Source organism: Podarcis muralis, chromosome 7, assembly GCF_964188315.1.
Source record: "Podarcis muralis chromosome 7, rPodMur119.hap1.1, whole genome shotgun sequence".
NCBI classification, from domain to species: Eukaryota; Metazoa; Chordata; class Lepidosauria; order Squamata; family Lacertidae; genus Podarcis; species Podarcis muralis.
Genome location: NC_135661.1, coordinates 39673961 through 39692270, shown reverse-complemented (window position 1 = coordinate 39692270; position 18310 = coordinate 39673961). Strand labels below are relative to the sequence as shown.

The following is an 18310-nucleotide window of genomic DNA, read 5'->3' as shown; positions in this document are numbered from 1 at the left end:
GAGGAGAACATAAAACTCATTTGCTTAATCTTTTAGAGTCTTTTATGTTAGGGCACTCATGGCCGAGTGGAGATTTGAACACTGGTCTTCTGGTCCTTGTCCAACCCTCTAACACATACAGCACACTGGACCAGATATATGTAATTGTTTGGAAGCATTTTCTGTGGGGAAGACGTGGGCTGTAATGATCTAACTTAAGCAGGAAGAATAAAGAGTACACTGAAGACTCTCCACCCCAACCCCTGAAACTATGACGCAAGCTTTTGAGTTCCTCTCTTTTTCGGGGTTGAGCATTAAGCAAGCAAGCAAGCAAACAAAGGCTGGAGGAAAAGCTATTTTTGTACATGATAAGACCCTCAGCCTGAAGCTTGTAGTAACAACCTAAAGATGGAAATATTCTGTTTCACTCTGTGTGGGACTGTTCTAATGGAACAACATAGCTACTTGTGCCTTTGGTCTAACTTAAACAAGATTCTGTATTGTGCGCACGGAGTGTTTGCCTGCTCACATAAAAAGAATGGGGATTTAAGAAAACAAAGATTAAGATAATCTACTGGTAAAACAAACAGCTGTCAAAAGCCGTTTGTGCTAATATCATCATCTGTAATCAATATGCACAGGGTGCTGACCCACGCATTCATGTTAGGAAAAAAAGGGGGGGAAAGAATTGGAATAAAGAGGCTCTTAAGCCTGCAATTAATTTAAACATTAAACTGCTTTTAAATGTTCTAACCCAGAGGATCACAAAACCTGAAACTAATCTGCACATTGAACAGGGAGGTGGGGGTGGAGGAAAGCAAGCAAGCAAGCAAGGAACCAAAACAGTTCTGCGTTATCTAAACGAACACATGGGCCTTTTCAAAGGGCAGCCTACCAATGGTAAATTGAAGGCCAAGGAAAGAGACAGGAGAAACAAACGGGATTTGCAAAATCAGCTTCTGTGGAGAAACTATCTGCCTCCAAGACCCACACTGCTTATCAACACTCTTCCTGACATCTTTCCCACAGCTCATATGCTGTTCACGTACTGCTTCCATTTTGCCCACAGAGGACAGATTCCTGATCTGGATAGTTTTCTTTGCTTCTTTTAAAGTTTCTAGTCCTTTTCAGACACAAACACGAAGGAAAATGGTACTATTGTGGCTGAGTCAGAAAACAGATTCAATCAGAGTGATCCTTAAATCCATTAGATTTTAAAATAAGGGTGTGTGTTTTTAGTGTTTATAGATGAGGGTTACAATAGGCCTACGAAAAACTACTTGCCAAGATTGCCAAATCAAACCTTCATGATCCAAGGCAGAACATGTCTGTTTCCTCTGCTGTACTGTCACTTAATGCCAGCAGTACCATTGCATCATTGCTTAATGGCTGCTGTTCTTTTATATTGTACCAACTCCATGCTTCGTTCATTGGCTCTTAGGGGCTATTTGCTCAGCCAATGTTGAAAGCAGAATTCAGGGCAATACTGGCCAATGGCCTGACTCAACTCACCTTAGCATTTTCCAGATGTTGTTGGACTCCCAACTGCCATCAGTCCCTGCCAGCATGGTCAACAGCCAGGGATGATGGAAGTTCAAGTCCAGCAACATCTGGAAGGCCAGAAGTTCCCCATTTTGCCTTTGGGACTAGCAATGAGTTATGCAAAAACATGTGTGTTAGCACTCTAACACACTTTTACATTTTAAAATAAACAAAAGCATATTTGTGAGAGGGGAATCTAGATACACCACCAGAGGGAGTGTGTGCGCCTAGTTCAAGTTGTGCCAGGAAGTTGCTTTATACAGTCAGACCGTTGGTCCATCTCAAATACGTATTTTATTGCTGTATGAGGGCAGGATATTGTATGAGGGCAGGATATAAATATTTTTTATAAACAAACATCTACACTGACTTTCCGCTGCAATGGCTTTCCAGGGTTTCAGGCCAGGGGTTTCTCCATGCTCTACATAGAGATGCTGGGAATTGAACTTGAGATAATCTGCATGCAAAGCAGGTGATTGATTGCTGAGCTAAAGCCCATCCCCTACACTGGTGTGAACGCCAAAGGAGAGAGAAGGCAGTGGCAGAAAGAGAAGGGATGACTCCATCCACTGCCAGCCCAGTTGACTTGAGAATCTGCTTGCCTGATGGAACTCATAAGCGGATGCAACCTATCTGCAGGAAGGGACTCTCAACATGCAAAGCAGATACTCAACACTGAACTGTGGACCTTTCCCTAAAATACCAAAGTGTGGGAAGCTACAGCATGCAGAAGTTCCTGGGTTCAGTCCGTGGCATCTCCAGGTAAAAATATCAGGTAGCAGGTGATTGGAAAGGCCCTCTCTCTGCCAGAGACTTTGGAGAGCAGCTTCCAGACAGAAGACAAATACTGGGCTAAGGGGACAAAGCATCCTGAGCCAAGGCGGCTTCTGATGTTCTGCGAAGCTCTCAGCTGAGTAAAAAATGGAAAACTCGCTTGCACACCTTGCAATGTCCTTCAGAGCAATATACCTCGTTCTGCTTTCATTCTGGCCAAGATGTTGTTTTTATCTGTTAAATCCGACTTTAAAGCAGCCTCAAGCTGAGCAATCTGCAGCTTCAGCTGCTGCTCCTTTAACTTCCATTGCTGGTCGTGGGTCACGCCGAAGGCACTGAGGAATTAAAAGGGGGAAAATGGAGAGAGGGGGAGAGAGGGAGGGAGGGAGGGGGACAAAAAAGAATTATATTAAAGACCAACATATGGCATGTAAGGAACTCAGAAATAGGCTTTAACAGAAAATAATAAAGAGGGAAGTGCGGGGAGAAAGCGATTTTAGTGGCAGAGATCATTGTCATCATGTCTTAGGAATTAAGTAAACACATGCTGGTCTGCTGCTGTTGAAACCGAGGCGCCTCTCTCAGGCTGCGGTCGTGGGACATGAAAGGGTTTGTGGGATGAGCAACAGGGCTGGACTCAATTTAGAGCTCCAGAGCCAGGAGAGTTGGCAGCGGGCGAAGGTTTGTGGGGACTTGGGAAGGAATCCGGAGGCCTGTTCCAGAGGAATCTGCTACTCGAAACCTCAGCAACAGACTCCGAACATGGGCAGCCTTTGCACATTCAAGCCTCTTTTTGTGTACAGCCCTGCAGTGACCCACCTGATCCTTTTTAAAGACCTAGTGAGGGGAAAGGGGGGTGGAGAAGCGAAGGAAGCCCAAGGCAGTTGCTGCCCAAAGAAATGTCGGCTACAGCAGAACAGCGGTTCTCCTATCATGAAACAGCCCCTCTGAAATGTAGTAAAAATCTTTGTACTCTTAAGCCAACTTTATACCCTTAAACCAAAAACTTGCATTGTTAACATGAGTAAGAAACCAGGAACAGAAGATGGCCTTTAGGAGGGAGGGGGAAGGGGCGTGTGTCCAGAAAACACAAGTGTTTATCAAATGATTCACAGTTAAAAAAACTGCATGCATGGTGCGTACTACTACTTTTTCTTTTACCATATTTTATTGATTTCAGATAAAACAGAACTAAGGATAGAATGACATTATTACCAACCCCTCTTCTACTTAATGTTCTTGCATTTAATACGGGGATCTCAAACGACAACAACTACCCCATACAGGGGTCTCACAATGCTCAAGTTCCAGTAAACGTAGCAGCTATGGTTCAATGTTAACAGAATCTTGCAATTATGGAGGCAGCAGTCCCAGAATGACATGCAGCTCTGAGGAGGGCTTGACTTAGCTTCCTCCAGAACACTGATGTGTGTGATCGCCTCAAGATTTCTGTTTTGTTTTGTTCTGCAGGGGCTTCACACGTGAAGAGGAGGGAAATATTCAAATGGGCAAAATGGGCATGCCACAAATTCATTCATATATATACACACTCCCTAGTTAAACTAGAATTCAGGAGAAATGGAATACAGCGTAGAGGGATCCAATAAATAAATGGGCTCGGGGAAAATATGCTCGTTCCTTTAAAACATTTTAATAGACTGCATGCTTAAATGCTATGTTATGATTTACTTATATATTGCTTTTTAATACAAAGCAATGAATAGCATAGTAATACAAATGAAAAGCTCAACAAAAGTGCATTCAAAACAATGTAAATTAGCAAAATCACAAAATGAATCCAACTGGAAGCCAATGCATTTCCAGGCCCAATTCAAATTTCTACCTTTAACCTATACCTGAAGAAATTAGCTCTTCCCAAAGAAGACTATGCTGGCCTTAAGATCATCTACAAAGGCACTCCCCAGAGTGCCCTACCTATAGGGAGTGTGGAGGGAGGGCAACAACTGAAGGGGTCTTTTGGGTGACAGCCCCTGTCAATGGAATGCATTCCTTAAGAGAGCTTGCCTGCGCCTTCTGTGTTAGGTGAAGACATTTGTTCCCACCCATCCCAGCCTTTAGCATCTTTATTAGCTTACAGCAGTTAAGTTATTAGGGTTCAAGCCAATACCTCATTCTTGTCAATAGTATTATGTGGTTCATTGGAATTGCTACTTTGATTTAAGTATGGAAGTTTTCTTGTATACAGTTTTCTATAATGGAGAGGTAGGTTCCTGAGATTTTTATATGATATGCATCTGTACTTACATATTTTAAATCATACATTTGTTTTGCATATTTTAAGCCACCTAAAGGCTCTGGTTAAGTTGACACAAATTTAAATAAATTGCAATAATAAATATAATGCTTATCATCACCACCACCACCATCATCATCATCACCACCACCACCATCATTCTTTCATTTTAGGGCTAGTGACAGGACAGCCTTCTCCACCCTTAAGGGCCAACTCCTGCATCTACCGCATCATGGTTGCAGTGTGGAGATTTCAATTACAGGCTGCACTGTTTAAATACAGCTATGTATAGTTTTCACTTGTCAGAAAAGTTTGTGTACATTCAAGTCTCATGGTCATTTGTACATTTTCCAACAACAACCTCAGAATCTGGCTCTGGTTAAACTTAGAGCAATGTAGAATTCCAGTTTCTCCAAATCCGCATAATGCTGACTTTAAAGGCATACAAAATTGTTCTGAAATTTACTGCTCAGCTATCATCTCCTTCGCAGTTAGGATTGCATTCCACTGGAATCTGCCTGGAATGTCTTTGGAGTTTACTTCACCCCGCTGCATTTTGAAGCCATCTGGGTAATGTACAAATGGCTGACCATCCACCACACTGTGCTCCTAGTATGGACGGAGGGTCAGAGGGATGCGGGGTCTTATAGTCAATGGAAAGTGGCTTCTGGAATTTCCACCACAACATAATATGACTGGGACCAGATGCCTGAAATGGTGTCATAATGTTGTAAATGCATGGCATGAATATGCCCTAAATCAGCAAGTCAGACAGCTAAACTGGGCATGGCACTTTGAAGCCACAGCAGCTTTTCTCCCTGCTCCCCAGGAATTGGATATTATTCTCTCCCCCTTAGAGAAAACGCAGTGACAATTGTGTTCTCTTTTGAACAAAAGCACTCCTACAGCTGGAGGGTTCTCCTTCCACCGACTCCATGATCAGGTGTTTCCTCATTAAGCCTCTGCAAATTGACTGTAATTGCTTCAATTTTCTGTTCGGCACCAGAAAATGAATTCAGTGCCCTGTCTCATTTCATGTTCAGTAGGTTTAGCCTCCTAATTTTTTATTTATGTGATATTAAGCACTGCTGACAGAATTTACACAGACTATTACCTCAGAGCGTCTTTACATAAATATGAAGTGCAGTCACAGTGCCAGCCTAAGGCGTTTTGGCACCTGAAAAAGTTAGAGTCACGCCCTGTGCTGCTCTTGAGTGGGGTCCATTTTTTTAAAAAAAGGAAATTGAGACATTGAGGCCTAAGCTGGAAGTAAAAGAGGGGGGGGGGGGGAGGCCTACCAACCCACTGCAATCTGCTATCATATCATGACAATGCTGTCTGTTGGCCAGCATAAAGGGGCAGTTGTGCTAATGAGTTAAAGCTGGGAAGTATTGCCAAAACTGACTGCAAAAATGTTTTAAGCTGACTTCTGTTACAAGGCTGCAAAACAATACCCAACTTTATAGACCCTATTTTCCTTTGTTAGAAACTCCTGCAGGTTCAGCTCTGGCCAGGATCAAAAGAATTGCAAAACTAATTCACTGAGTCCAAGGGATTTTAAAAGATTATTTTGCCCACCACACAGCAGAGCAAACTACTTTAGAAACTGGATAGCATTACAAAAGCAGCTTGTCATATGGAAGGGAGTCAGCAGTTAAAACGGGGCAGGCGGGGGACGGGCAGTAGAAAAGATAAACAGGAATAGCACAGGACCTTTTAGGAGAATGGTCTCATTCTTGGGATCCCAAGAGCTGCTTTATTAATCACTTTGAGAGGCCATAATTACAATATGCAAATCTATAAATAAATAAATATTCCCATCTATTTATTGCATTTATCTCTCGCCTTTTTCTCTAAGAAGCTAAAGCTGGCGCACATGGTTTTCTACCTCCTCATTTAATCCACACAACAACCCTGTGAGGTAGGTTAGGTTGGGAGGCAATGACTGGCCATCCATAGGGTCTCTATCTTGTTAGGATGCAGGTGTGGTTTATTAGCTTTCATTCAGCCCATGATTTTATCAAGGCACTGGTTTTGAAGATGTACAGTCTCTCCCAATTCAGATGTTACAGAGAAATAATGTTGGGCATTTTGTTTTATTGCCTAAAACGGCAGGAGAAAACCTCAAAATGGTATCAATCAGCATATAAACAACACTGCCCCAAATCTCCTAATGGCCACTCGCAGTGGCTTCATATAAATATTAAATAGCACTGGGGACAAAAATCATACTCTGCAGGTTAACCGCCAGGGGTCCACAGACACAGTACAACAGTGCTTCTAACCCTCAACAGTCCAGATGAAATCAAAAGCTGCAGAGAGATCCAGGAAAATAAACAGGGCTGTACTCCCCTACCATCTCTCCTAAATAAGGTCATCCATCAGACCAACTAAGGCCAATTCAGTCCCCAAACCAGGCTTGAACCCAGACTGAAATAGGTCAGTTTTATCCAAATGTGTTTGCAGCTGAACTGCCACTACTCATGCATTGGTTATTTTAGCCCATACATAAACTGAGAAATGGAATGTTAAAAGAGTTCTGTTATCGGTTATAATTTACCTGTTGTATAATTTATCATAGTTTTCTTTTAAAAGGTCCCTCTCTTTTTCCAAATCATTAATTCTATCTTGAAGCTGGAATGAAGACAAACGTTATAAGTGATGCAATTAAAAAGCAACATTACCGACACTAGTAAAGCTTTCTGAATAGCTGCATGCATGGCTGTGCTATCTGGCAGTCAGTGGCTGGTAAGCTTTGACACTACAGTGACTGCCCTGATGTCACAAAAGAGCAAGGCATATTGGGATGTTGCAAAAATCAAGATTTGCAAAACCTTTTCATTGATGCAGGAGAATTTCTATTTTTGTAAATAATAAATAAATTTTTATTTATATCCCGCCCTCCCCAGCTGAAGCCGGGCTCAGGGCGGCTAACAACAATAAAATAATACAACATTCTAAAATTATTTCATTATAAAATTAATTCAAATCAAACTAATGGCAACCATTGGGCTAGAGTTCTGTGAAGATTGCCAAAGGAGGGAGTCAGGCTGTGCCTTGGCCAAAGTCCTGGTGGAACAGCTCTGTCTTACAGGCCCTGCAGAAAGATGTCAAGTCCCGCAGGGCCCTAGTCTCTTGTGACAGAGAGTTCCACCAGATCGGAGTCACAGCCGAAAAAGCCCTCGCTCTGGTTTTGTAAGGTTTTCTACTTTTTTAATATCAACCAAACATTTGTGCATTGGGTCGACACATTTCACCTGTTTTATAGGTAGAGATGGCTCACAAGGTGGGGGCAGATCTGCTATGCTGCCTTCTTGGCAGGTGGCTGTTGCTTACCAAGAAGAGGAGGAGTGAAGGGGTGGGAAGGTTGGCGTGGTGCAAAAGCACTGATGGAGCCAATCTGGTACTCCTTCTGGTGCGTTTGCACCACGGTGTGACTCACCTGCCGGGAAGCTAGTGTACTGGCTTGGCCCCATCTCGCAAGTTGCTTCTGTCTATAGGTGAAATTTAGATGGTGTTTGCCACCTTTAATGCAATCACCATGTATTAGGATGAATGCAGCATCTTGAAATGGTCCGACTGCAAGCTTGATCTTACATGGGTGTTCAAAGACTGCTCAGAGGCATATAAATACTACTGTAGGTTAACAACAGAGCGTTAAGTGCTATATAACCACCAGCTGTGCAGTCATAAGCCAAGTAATACCAGAATGTTTGAATTATTGGGAGTCCTCTCACAACTTGGTCCGGGGTACTACGCAAATTTCTCTAGCCCAGTTTAAAGGATTGTGCAAAGACTGTGCTCTTCCCAACCCCCCCCCCCCCCGTCCCCAAGGATCTCACCTCTTCTAATCGCCGCTTTGAAAAATTTGTGGACTGTAACTCACTCTCGAGGTGGAGGCACTTGGAACGTTCTTCTTTAAGTTGCAAATTGAGTTCGTCCCCCTTTGCCATGAGTGCATTGTGGCTTGCTTTAAGATTTTTTTGGTTCTGTGGAGGAGACGAGGGAAGGCAGCTGAAGTTGGGTCTGGGTGAGTAACATTCAGCTGTGGTCACTATTCTTGGATGCGGGCTATGGATTGAGAGTCAAAAGGTTTCCTCCAGCAACCTTTAAAGTGTAATCTCAATCCAGTCAACAGGAGATGCTCTTGCCATGTTTTTGACACAGTGTCGTTAAGTTACACAATGGCAAGGAAGAGGGTGGAGGGTGTTCCGCCCTCCTCCAGCATGCTAACCACTCCCAGTTCAGCTGTGATGAGTAGGACCAAGACAGACATCTGTTTAGCAATTAAAGCATTTTGCTGTGGTTCTTGTGGTTTGGACACGCTGACCCAAAACGCTACAGTAGCAAGCAAAAATGAACCCGACCACAAATATGTCCATGCAGCTCTTGTCATTTTGCTGCTAACCCACCAGCTGATGTTTTGTTTGCCTTCTTAATTCCTTCCAAGGGAGCTGCATTAAGATTTAATTAAAAGAAATTCTGTGTCTCTTTAAAATTTGATTCTGCACTTCTGTGCGACATCTGAACTATTGAGCTGCGCTCAACATTTCAAAAACGTGCACCTCTGTTTATTTTGCTTTGGAAACTGTTGCACACACCACAATTTGCAAGGCTTTGATAAGCATTTAAGTCTTCTGAAAATAATTTCACTCTATAACTCTCTTACAAATGTATGCGGTTGCTGTGCTGTGGTGCTTCACCTTCGTCTGCTATGTCATATTACCATAATGATAAGCAGTGGACAAAAATAATAAGCAGTGGACAAAAAAATCCAACTTTTCCATCCTAAGTGACAGTAGTATTGCTGGTACAGAGGTTTGCATATGCTGAGTTGTGTATGCTGAGATATGCCCAAAAGCTGCATGCAAATGTGGGCTGCATCAATAATTCTGGTGGAGGGAAGCTGAAGGTATAGGAAGCATCTAAAATGCTACACTGGGATTTGCTGATCAGGATTAGAAACAGAGTAGGCTATGGTTTATGGAGAGAAACCTCCTACCAATTCAATTCCTTGGCATTTCCAGTTTGAAGGCTGGTGAAGGATATGCTGCAAAGGGTAGACTTTACTGAAGAAGATGGACAAAAAGACCAACTAAGCATCAGGCAGCTCTTAGCACCTTAACATTGCGATAGACCATTCAGCACTTGAAGAACCTGGGAGGTGTGATTCTGCACTAATTACAACTGAAATTCGACTAACTTTTAATTACCGTATTTTTCGCTCTATAGGATGCACCCGAGCATAGGACGCATCTAGTTTTTAGAGGAGGAAAACAAGTAAAAAATATTCTGAATCAAATCCTTGCAGCTGCCTTGCCTTGTGGAACCAGCGCAAAAGAAGGAAATGCCGGGAATTACTGGCACAATAAGCTGGGGGAGGGGTGGAAGGGGCAGTCCCCATCCTTCCGGCACATTGTAAATCTAGCAGAGTAAGAGCTGCTCACACGCGTGCAAGCAGCTCTCCCTTTGCTTGAATTACAACGCCGGCAAGCAGCCAGCCCCGGCTGAGCTTGTTGGGGCTTTATGGAGAAGCCAGGGATTCCTACAGCCAGCCCGGCCAGTGTCAGGGCTGAAGGGGGAAGCCTGGGTGAAGGCACCCCGCTGCCCTGCGGAGGTTTTGCGCACCTAACCCCAAAGCCTTTGGAGCGCAGTGCGAGGTCCTGCTTTGCTCCAAAGGCTTCAGGGATAGCCACCTGAAGCCTTTGGAGCGCAGCGGACCTCGTGCTGTGCTCCAAAGGCTTCAGGCAGCTATCCCTGAAGCCTGGAGGGTGAGAGGGGTCGGTGCGCACTGACCCCTCTCGCTCTCCAGGCTTCAGCAAAAGCAATGCGTAGCCTCTGGAGCGTGGAGGGAGTGCTCCCTCTGCGCTTTGGAGGCTTTGGGTTGCTTTCGCTGAAGCCAAGGAGCCTGCATTCGCTCCATAGGACGCACAAACATTACCCCTTCATTTTTGGAGGGGAAAAAGTGCGTCCTATAGAGCAAAAAATACGGTACTTTCTTCTGAGCAAACATGTATAGGATTGCAAGGTTAGTATAAATTCCCATTTATTTCTTAGTGTATTATAAAAATTCTTAGCTAGCCTTCATTTACAGCACAATCATCATACCGTCTACTAAGGAATAAGTTGCCCTGAGTTCAAGGGAACTTACTTCCTGCTAGGTGTATATAGGATTGAAATCTTAAATTTCCAGATCTGTATCATACTTTTGGTGAAGAAAGAAGTACCTCTCTAAACAAGTTTATTCCGTACATAACCCCACCTGGAGTTCAAAGAGGTCTACTTTACAGTTCTAGCTGAAGTCTTTGCCTACCTCCTGAAGCTGAAGAAATCTTTCCTCCATTGCTGCAAACTCATTGCTTTTCTCCACCAATTGTTTGTGGAGCTTGATCATTTCAACATTGTCCCGAATGCTTAACCTACAAAATGGCATGTTCAAAGAGAAAGTAATTGTGAGGTTTATGGTACAATAATAGTCGAGTCACATTGTTATTTTTGCCTTGGAAAACTTAAAACCCTTCACACCTTCCTAATTCCAAAACACAACTGGGGAGAGGTGTGTGTATAACAGCTAAAACAATTCCTTTCCTTAAAATTAACATTATAGGTTGTTAAATAAATAAATGTTTTTACAGTATGAAGATATTTGAACATTACGCATTATTTGGATGTATTGGTTTATGCTTATCAAACTTTGGTGGAGCCTATGGTAAAAGGAGCAGTATTATACTTACAATAGGAAGAGAGAAAAAACACTTTCCAAAACTTTGGTATTAGAGAATTACTGTTTAGTGGAGCATTATCCATTTCCAAGGCAAGCGGCTTAGCATTTTACACAGATAATGCCCCGAGATTGGCATTCAAATTAGCTGCAGATGTATCTTTAACAATGACCATCTTGACCGAAATTCTATATGGCTGAGATTCTGTTATATATTTTCCCTGCTGAGATTCAATTGAAAATTCACTATTTAATCTTGTTAAAAGTCATCACGCAGCTAACTACAGATATACTTTCAAAAACCTATCCCCTGAACGGTGCAGGGTGACCTCATTATTATTGTTTTTGCATGTATTTCAACCAAAAAATGTTTTAAAGGAAACCCCTGAATTGATCTTAACTGCTAATGCCAAATAAAGTGTGATAAACATCAGAACAGAATCTCACATCTTGAAATACATTGTTTCTCCTCTAATACTTATCTGTTATAGACAGACTGGAAAAATTGTCCCAGTGCCATGCTGGAACCAGAAAATAGACTACAAAGCTTACACATCTGTAAACCAGCTGAGAACTTGAAATACTTTTTAAAAAATATATAATTCTTTTGAAACTCAGGGTCCATTGTGTTTTGCCATTACCTAGTCAACCGTCCTTACAGAGAAGATTAAAAAGCTCGCAAACCAGGAATCCGGTTTATTGCACCCTTCATATAAATAGATGTAGCAAGTAGAGGAAACATTTTTGCCTGATGCTAAACACTAAAAACTCTAATGCCATTTCATGTTCGTCTGAATCTTGTTTCTCACATCAAACAAATAGCAGGGATAGCTTCAAAAGAGGTTTTACAGGAGTTTCTCTCCCCCCGCCCTATTTTTGAATAAAAGGAGTTGAGAAGAATGACATTTATGATACATGCAGATCTAAGCCAAATGTCTCCTGACAATTGACATTAACTAGTATGTACCACAGTGCCTAACTCTTTGGCAGTGTTCAGACCTAATGGGGAACCATGGTATCCCACCAGGAGAACAAAGTACAGCGAGTCTGAGGCTCACACACTTTCTTTCCTCCTCTCCTTTTCTTTTGCATGCAAGGAGGGAAGAGGTGGAAAGCTTATTCTTTTGACTTTAAACTAACCACAGTTTCCCATTACACCTAAACTCAGGGAACTGTCATTTGTTAGACGATGGTTTGTGAGAAAGTGTCAGAACCATACAGATTCATTTCAGGTTCTGGTTTGTTGTCACTAACCAGAGTTTAAGCTAGGGCTCCCCACTTTTTGGTGCCTGAGGAACATTTGAAAATCTAAGAAACAGCACAAACTTCCATTTAAAAAAAGAAAAAAACTGACATTGCTCAGAACTTCCCACAACTTGAAGCAGACAAACACCTAAATAAAGCACAAACAAAAAAAGTAGGACAGCTCCTAATGACCCAAAACATAGAAAAAGAAAAGAAGGGCGTTGGAATGGTAGTCCCAAAGGAGTGTATATGAGGGAACTATGGTGCCCAAGAGCTTTAAATGAACCAAGGTTGCCTAAGTAGCTTCCAATCACTTTTTTAAAGGTGCAAAAGAAGAAGGTAAAGGAAATGGGGGAAGACAACAATATAGTCCAGGGCTTGTAGTAGCCCTTTCTTGCAAGCATTTGCCACCAGTGCTAGCCATCCAAAACCAGAGAAACTAAGAGGTTTTCCTTTTGACTAGATAATATTCCCATCTTGCCTTTCTATGTTTTTGGCCTAAATCATCCTGACCCAAAGTGCTGCAGATTAAGTGACCTTAGGGAATGCAAAAAATGGAACTGAGTAGAATTAAAATATATTACCGTGAGCACAAGTACCCATGCAAATGATGGAACCTAGGAATGTTGTTAAGAAAACAAAACTCCAGATGGACAATTCATAAGCCATGTTTTTCCAACATGAAAACATCTGTTGTTCCGAACAATCTGGGACGACCTGAGCCATCTACATGCAACCCATATTGCCCAGATTGCTTCTTCTGCACAGCATGCTCCTGGTGAGATTTCATGCTGGGATGATCCAGGGTTGATTTTTTTTGCTGTGCATGTGTGAGAGGGAGATCTTGCAGCAGTTTACTTTGAGCTGCTGTGGCAACAAACAAGCATGAAACATGGAAGATGGGCTCCGAGCTTGCATTTCTAGTGCTATCAGGTCCTGCTGCCAATTTGCTGTAGATGCTATACCAGTGCAGGAATTTGTAAAATCATTATTCCAGTCTCCCCTACCACTGGCAGCATTCACTTCTCATAACCTCCCCACCCCCCACCCATATAGTAAGAACTCTGCTCATGCACATTTTAGCCTTGGAGACATGATAGGAGTTCATTCATTTGCATGTAATTAATTGGGTTTGATTGGCACTGTTAGTTCTGTCATCAAGAAAGCAACCCTATTATATCAACTGGCCAGTAACAGGTAAAGTAATACCTGATGTCCCCCATGCAAATGCTTGCAAGAGCAGCACAATAAAACCGTGTGCAAGTAAATCAATTACTTTACTGTCACACGATTGGGTTCAACTTATGAGCTGAGAGCATTTCCATCCCATTTTACCGTTGGCCAGTTGCCTGCTGCTCTTTCAGCTGCAGGAGAGCTTCTTCAAACTCCTCTTCCTTCTTCCGTATTTCGCTTCTGAGCGTTTCCACTGCCTGCGCCAACTCCTCATTGTGCGCCCGTTGAGACTCAACCACATTCTCCCTGCAACATTCAAAGCGCTTTGAGTTTGTCAGTTAAAAAGCGGAAGCTTTACGCTTGACATAATGGGAAACTAGAATGAAACACATATTCTGCCAGGTAGATAAATGTTTATAAGAGGTTTACTTCTTACTGGCCACCCAAAGTTGAGAAGGTTATGTGAGACAGGCAAAGAAACTGTGGTATGACAGGCTAGGTTTTGTTAAGGCAACAAAGCTTTCTAAATTGAAATCCAAAATTTACACCTGCATCCTTTAGGAATTCTTCTCAGGGCAACTTTTTTCTAAGGCAGTTCTTCATTGTCACAGAGGATTCTGATCTAGGGCGTCAAGTTAGTTCACAAGCGATGGGCCTCACAAATGCAGTGAAGTAAATCCAGTTAATAGTGACTCCACACTGATCTATCAGTAGTGTGAACAAGCCCTTATTTATTTATTTACCTATCAAACAAAAAACAAAAATAAACCCTCCCAAGTGCTTAAAAAAAATCTAAAATAAAACATTATTTTATTTTATAAATATAACATTACAAAAGAATTAAAAACGAGTATCTAACAATATCCAAAAAGTGATTAAAACCAAAACTAGTCGCTGAAAAGAAATAAAACACACATCTGGATAGGCTTGCCAAAACAAAAATGTTTTAAACAGGTGCTGAAAATCGTACAGGGAATGGACTTGCTTGATGTCAATAGGCAGTGAGTGCCAAAGTATAGGTGCTGACACGCAAAAATATCAATTTCTTACAAGTGCGGAATGAGTATTATGTGGCAACTGTAACACTGCCGGTTCCGCAGATTGAAGCAGTCAAGTGGGCTTATATGGGTAAAGTGAGCCCGCAAGTAAATTAGTCCCAAGCTTTTGAGGGTTTTATATACCAATAATGACAACCTGAATTTGGCCCAGTAGCAATAAGCAGCCAGTGCATCTCTCTGAGCAGAGGTGCTATATGCTGACAGGGCCTTACTCCCTGCAGCAACCATGCTGTAGCATTCTGCCCTAACTTTTGCTTCTGGATCAAGTACAAGCAAAGACCCACTTAGAGTGCATTACAGAAACCCACATGAACACCCGTGGTCAAGCTCTGCTAGTCCAGGAAAAGCCGCACCTGCTGCACCAGACCCAGCTTGATCTTCTTTTAGGGAAGTTTGTCCATCATTACTGAAGTTCGCTTTGATAACCCACTTTGATACTTATCAGAAGAAGTGGAGAGTTCTCCAGAACACAGTGTGAAGGACAGCCTGCATATATAAATGCTCAGGTCTTGAGAGGTCAGGGGTCCTATTCTCTTGTTCACCATTAGGGAGGATGAGGTTGGTGGCCTCAGGGACAGAGACTTTTCCATAGTGTCCTCTACAAAACAGTGGGTATATCCGGAATCACTGTTCACTACGTCTGCTTGCTGACCACTCTGGCAGCGTTGGACGTCATAAAACAAAGTTTTATGCCTTGTTTTCATCAGATAAGAATCTGACCCATTGCTTCTTTCAGAGACTTGCATAATCCACAAAGACTTTCGGAGACTTATAAAACTTATGTTTATTTGGTTCTATGTTTTCTATTTGGTTTCTCATATTGTTCAATGTTCCGAATAGACTATATAAAGAATTTATATTGATATTGCATTGTTGTACTTGGTCATCATGCTGCCTTGGATATTACTGATAATTGTTTGCAACACAGAGTTTTAATTGTTTGGTTACTTAGTATGTTTTGTAACTAGCGTTTTTAAAAAGCTCTTGTTAACTGTAACACATTCTGGTTTTGTTGTGGTGCTTTATCCTCCTTTGTAAGCTGCCTTGAGAGAACCTTGTCCTTCAAATGGTGGGATGTAAGGATCCCCAATAAATAAAATACTTTACTAGCTCCCAGTTATGAAAAACATGAATGCCGCTACACTATGTTAAAATAATTACAATTGATTGCTAAAACAATCAATTGCATGTACAAAGTATTTTCGTTTCACTCCATGGCATCTCAAGATGAGTCTCCATGCTGCTTTTCAAATAACATTTATTTTAGTTTGGAAAGACTAACCATGGAAGATCTTGGGGGGGGGGGAAGGATCTCCATGGGAGCTTCTAAGAGATAATTAGGATATTAAGATCTAAGAGATATTTAATAAATTGTAATGCTTCTGAATATGCATAAATTCACTGAATGACATAGTGTCACCCACACATTTTTCATGTAAGTTATATGCTCATTATTGAGATTTCCATCAGACACGGTTATTTTGAACTAGCCGCTTGAGTTGTATTGTAATAAATTTGTGCTTGGCCTGTAGAACTGTACATATTTGAAACTTACTGTGCAACACTGGATATGAAAATGTTTATACTGTGTGCAACTATCAATTCAACAAATAAATATCAGTGCAATCCTGCGTATGCCTACTCAATAGTTAGCCCTACTGAGTTCATTGAGTTAGGCTGCAAGCAGAACAGTAAGCCCCACTGAATGCAACAGGACTTAAGTAGACATGGTTAGAGTTTTAAGTAGACATGGTTAGAGTTGCACATGGTTACTCTCACATAAGTCTGTATAGGACTGGAGGCTTAAGATGCTTACCATGTACTACTTAACAATTTGATAACTATTTGCCTAAACAAAAGCAATTCCATAGGATAATGCCTAAACTTTTGCATAGGGAAATAATAATAAGCTAAGTCTGAATTATTCATTTTATGATACGTTATTATCTACGTGCTGCTGTTTAAAGATCTGTATTCAGTATATTTTAAGATCTGTTTTAAATACATTTTTATACTGCATTTTTTTGTAACTTATATGCAGCTTCGTTAACCTCCACAGAGGTGTACAGATAAAATCCTCGCCTGGTCAGAGGTTCAAGATGTGTTGTGAGTTCAAGTCCTGGCAACTGGAAAATCAGAAGATGTGCAATGTGGGGGGGGGGGGGGTTGAATACTTAACATTCACTTAAGCTACAAAGCAGTGGGGGGGGGGCAGTTATTACAAAAATATCAGGGCAGGAAAATGAGCTTTATTATCCCTAGGCAACACATTGCCAAAATATGAGAAGACCAGTAAAAGTCTTATTTCCTAAAATATTCTTAACAGGAGACTTTTAAAAAATCCTTCCTGAGGCAACCACAGATTTGTTCCATGGCATTTCAAGAGGTAGTGTCTTGTTATCTCTCTTTACTGCACTCTCCCCCACACTAAAAAGATTTTGTGAGCTGCCTACAGTTGGTACCTATTAAGTTGACTAGCCTATATACACCCCCAGTTCCTGTGACCATATGTTTTCCTATCAAAGGTGATTGACACAGGTGCTCAAAGCTGAGATCAAACAACATGAGAGCTTATTAACTTCAAATGCTGTGAAACTGGGTGTGTGTGGCATTTTCTTTTTTAACAGCCCGTTCTTTTTTCTTTTAAAAACCACCCTATTTTTGTTGTTGTTTGTTTCATGAAAGTTTGACTATCCAAGGTACACTGCTACAAGATTCTTCTGCCCAAAAGCATTAGTATTCATGAGTCATCACAGGAATGAATCAACTCCTTGCGCACCTATAGCCAGTATCCCTTGGATAGAGAAAGGGAGCCCACCCCTGCCTTAAAGGAATGCCCAGTATAAATGAACAGGGCGTATGCAGGCCAGTTTTAATTCCCTTTAGGCTGTCAGTTAACTGATGACACCAAGCAAATAGTTGACATCAGAAAATAAAGAAATATAGAAAAGTCATACAAGTTTCGTATCTCTGCTCTTGCTTCCTCAAGTAAGTTGTGTCCATACTTTGGGGGCAACGCTTGTGGAGATTTCAAAGGTCGGATTTCTACGTCCTGCATTCTCATTCCTAAAAGAAGAAGGGAGTGGGTGGAATGAGAAAAATCAGAGAAGTATGTTTACTGAAAGGTAAGTGACTAAAAGGAGGAAAAAAATAAGCAGTAATCACACATACTGAGCATTATCCTACTATATTTGTAACAGCCTTGAATTTAAGCCAGGGAAAGCCAACACGATGCTCTCCAGAAGTTGCTAACTACAATTCCCACCATTCCTCACTAATGACCAAGCCGGCAAGTGTCGATTGGAAATGGAGTCCAACAACATTTGGAGGACCACAGGTTTTCTACCCCTGTTTTATGGAGAAGGCCCAGCACCTAGTGACTTCATTTGGGGTTGCAATATATCTGGTCTGACCATTCTTCCATCTAGACAAAATTGTCAGTTGAATGGCAGCAGCTCTACAGGGCATCCAGCCCTGCCCCTCCATATCCTTTCTAGCTTGAGATGCCAAAGAATCAAAGACAAATCTGTGACCTTCTGCATGCAGAGCTCTATTGCTGGACTA

The 18310-nt window shown here is 41.8% G+C and overlaps 1 protein-coding gene across 5 annotated transcripts in view; it reads right to left on the bottom strand.

Moving 5' to 3' along the window:
- RPGRIP1L (RPGRIP1 like) overlaps positions 1–18310 on the bottom strand; it is a 77416-nt gene that overhangs the window by 48803 nt on the left and 10303 nt on the right. For all 5 annotated transcript variants that reach the window (XM_077931548.1, XM_077931549.1, XM_077931551.1 and 2 more), the window contains exons 5-10: positions 17704–17812; positions 13851–13994; positions 10863–10968; positions 8392–8538; positions 7110–7183; positions 2491–2630 (exon numbers count right to left, since the gene is read on the bottom strand). In XM_077931548.1, the coding sequence (XP_077787674.1) occupies positions 2491–2630; positions 7110–7183; positions 8392–8538; positions 10863–10968; positions 13851–13994; positions 17704–17812 (720 nt within the window). The remainder of the gene's footprint in view (positions 1–2490; positions 2631–7109; positions 7184–8391; positions 8539–10862; positions 10969–13850; positions 13995–17703; positions 17813–18310) is intronic.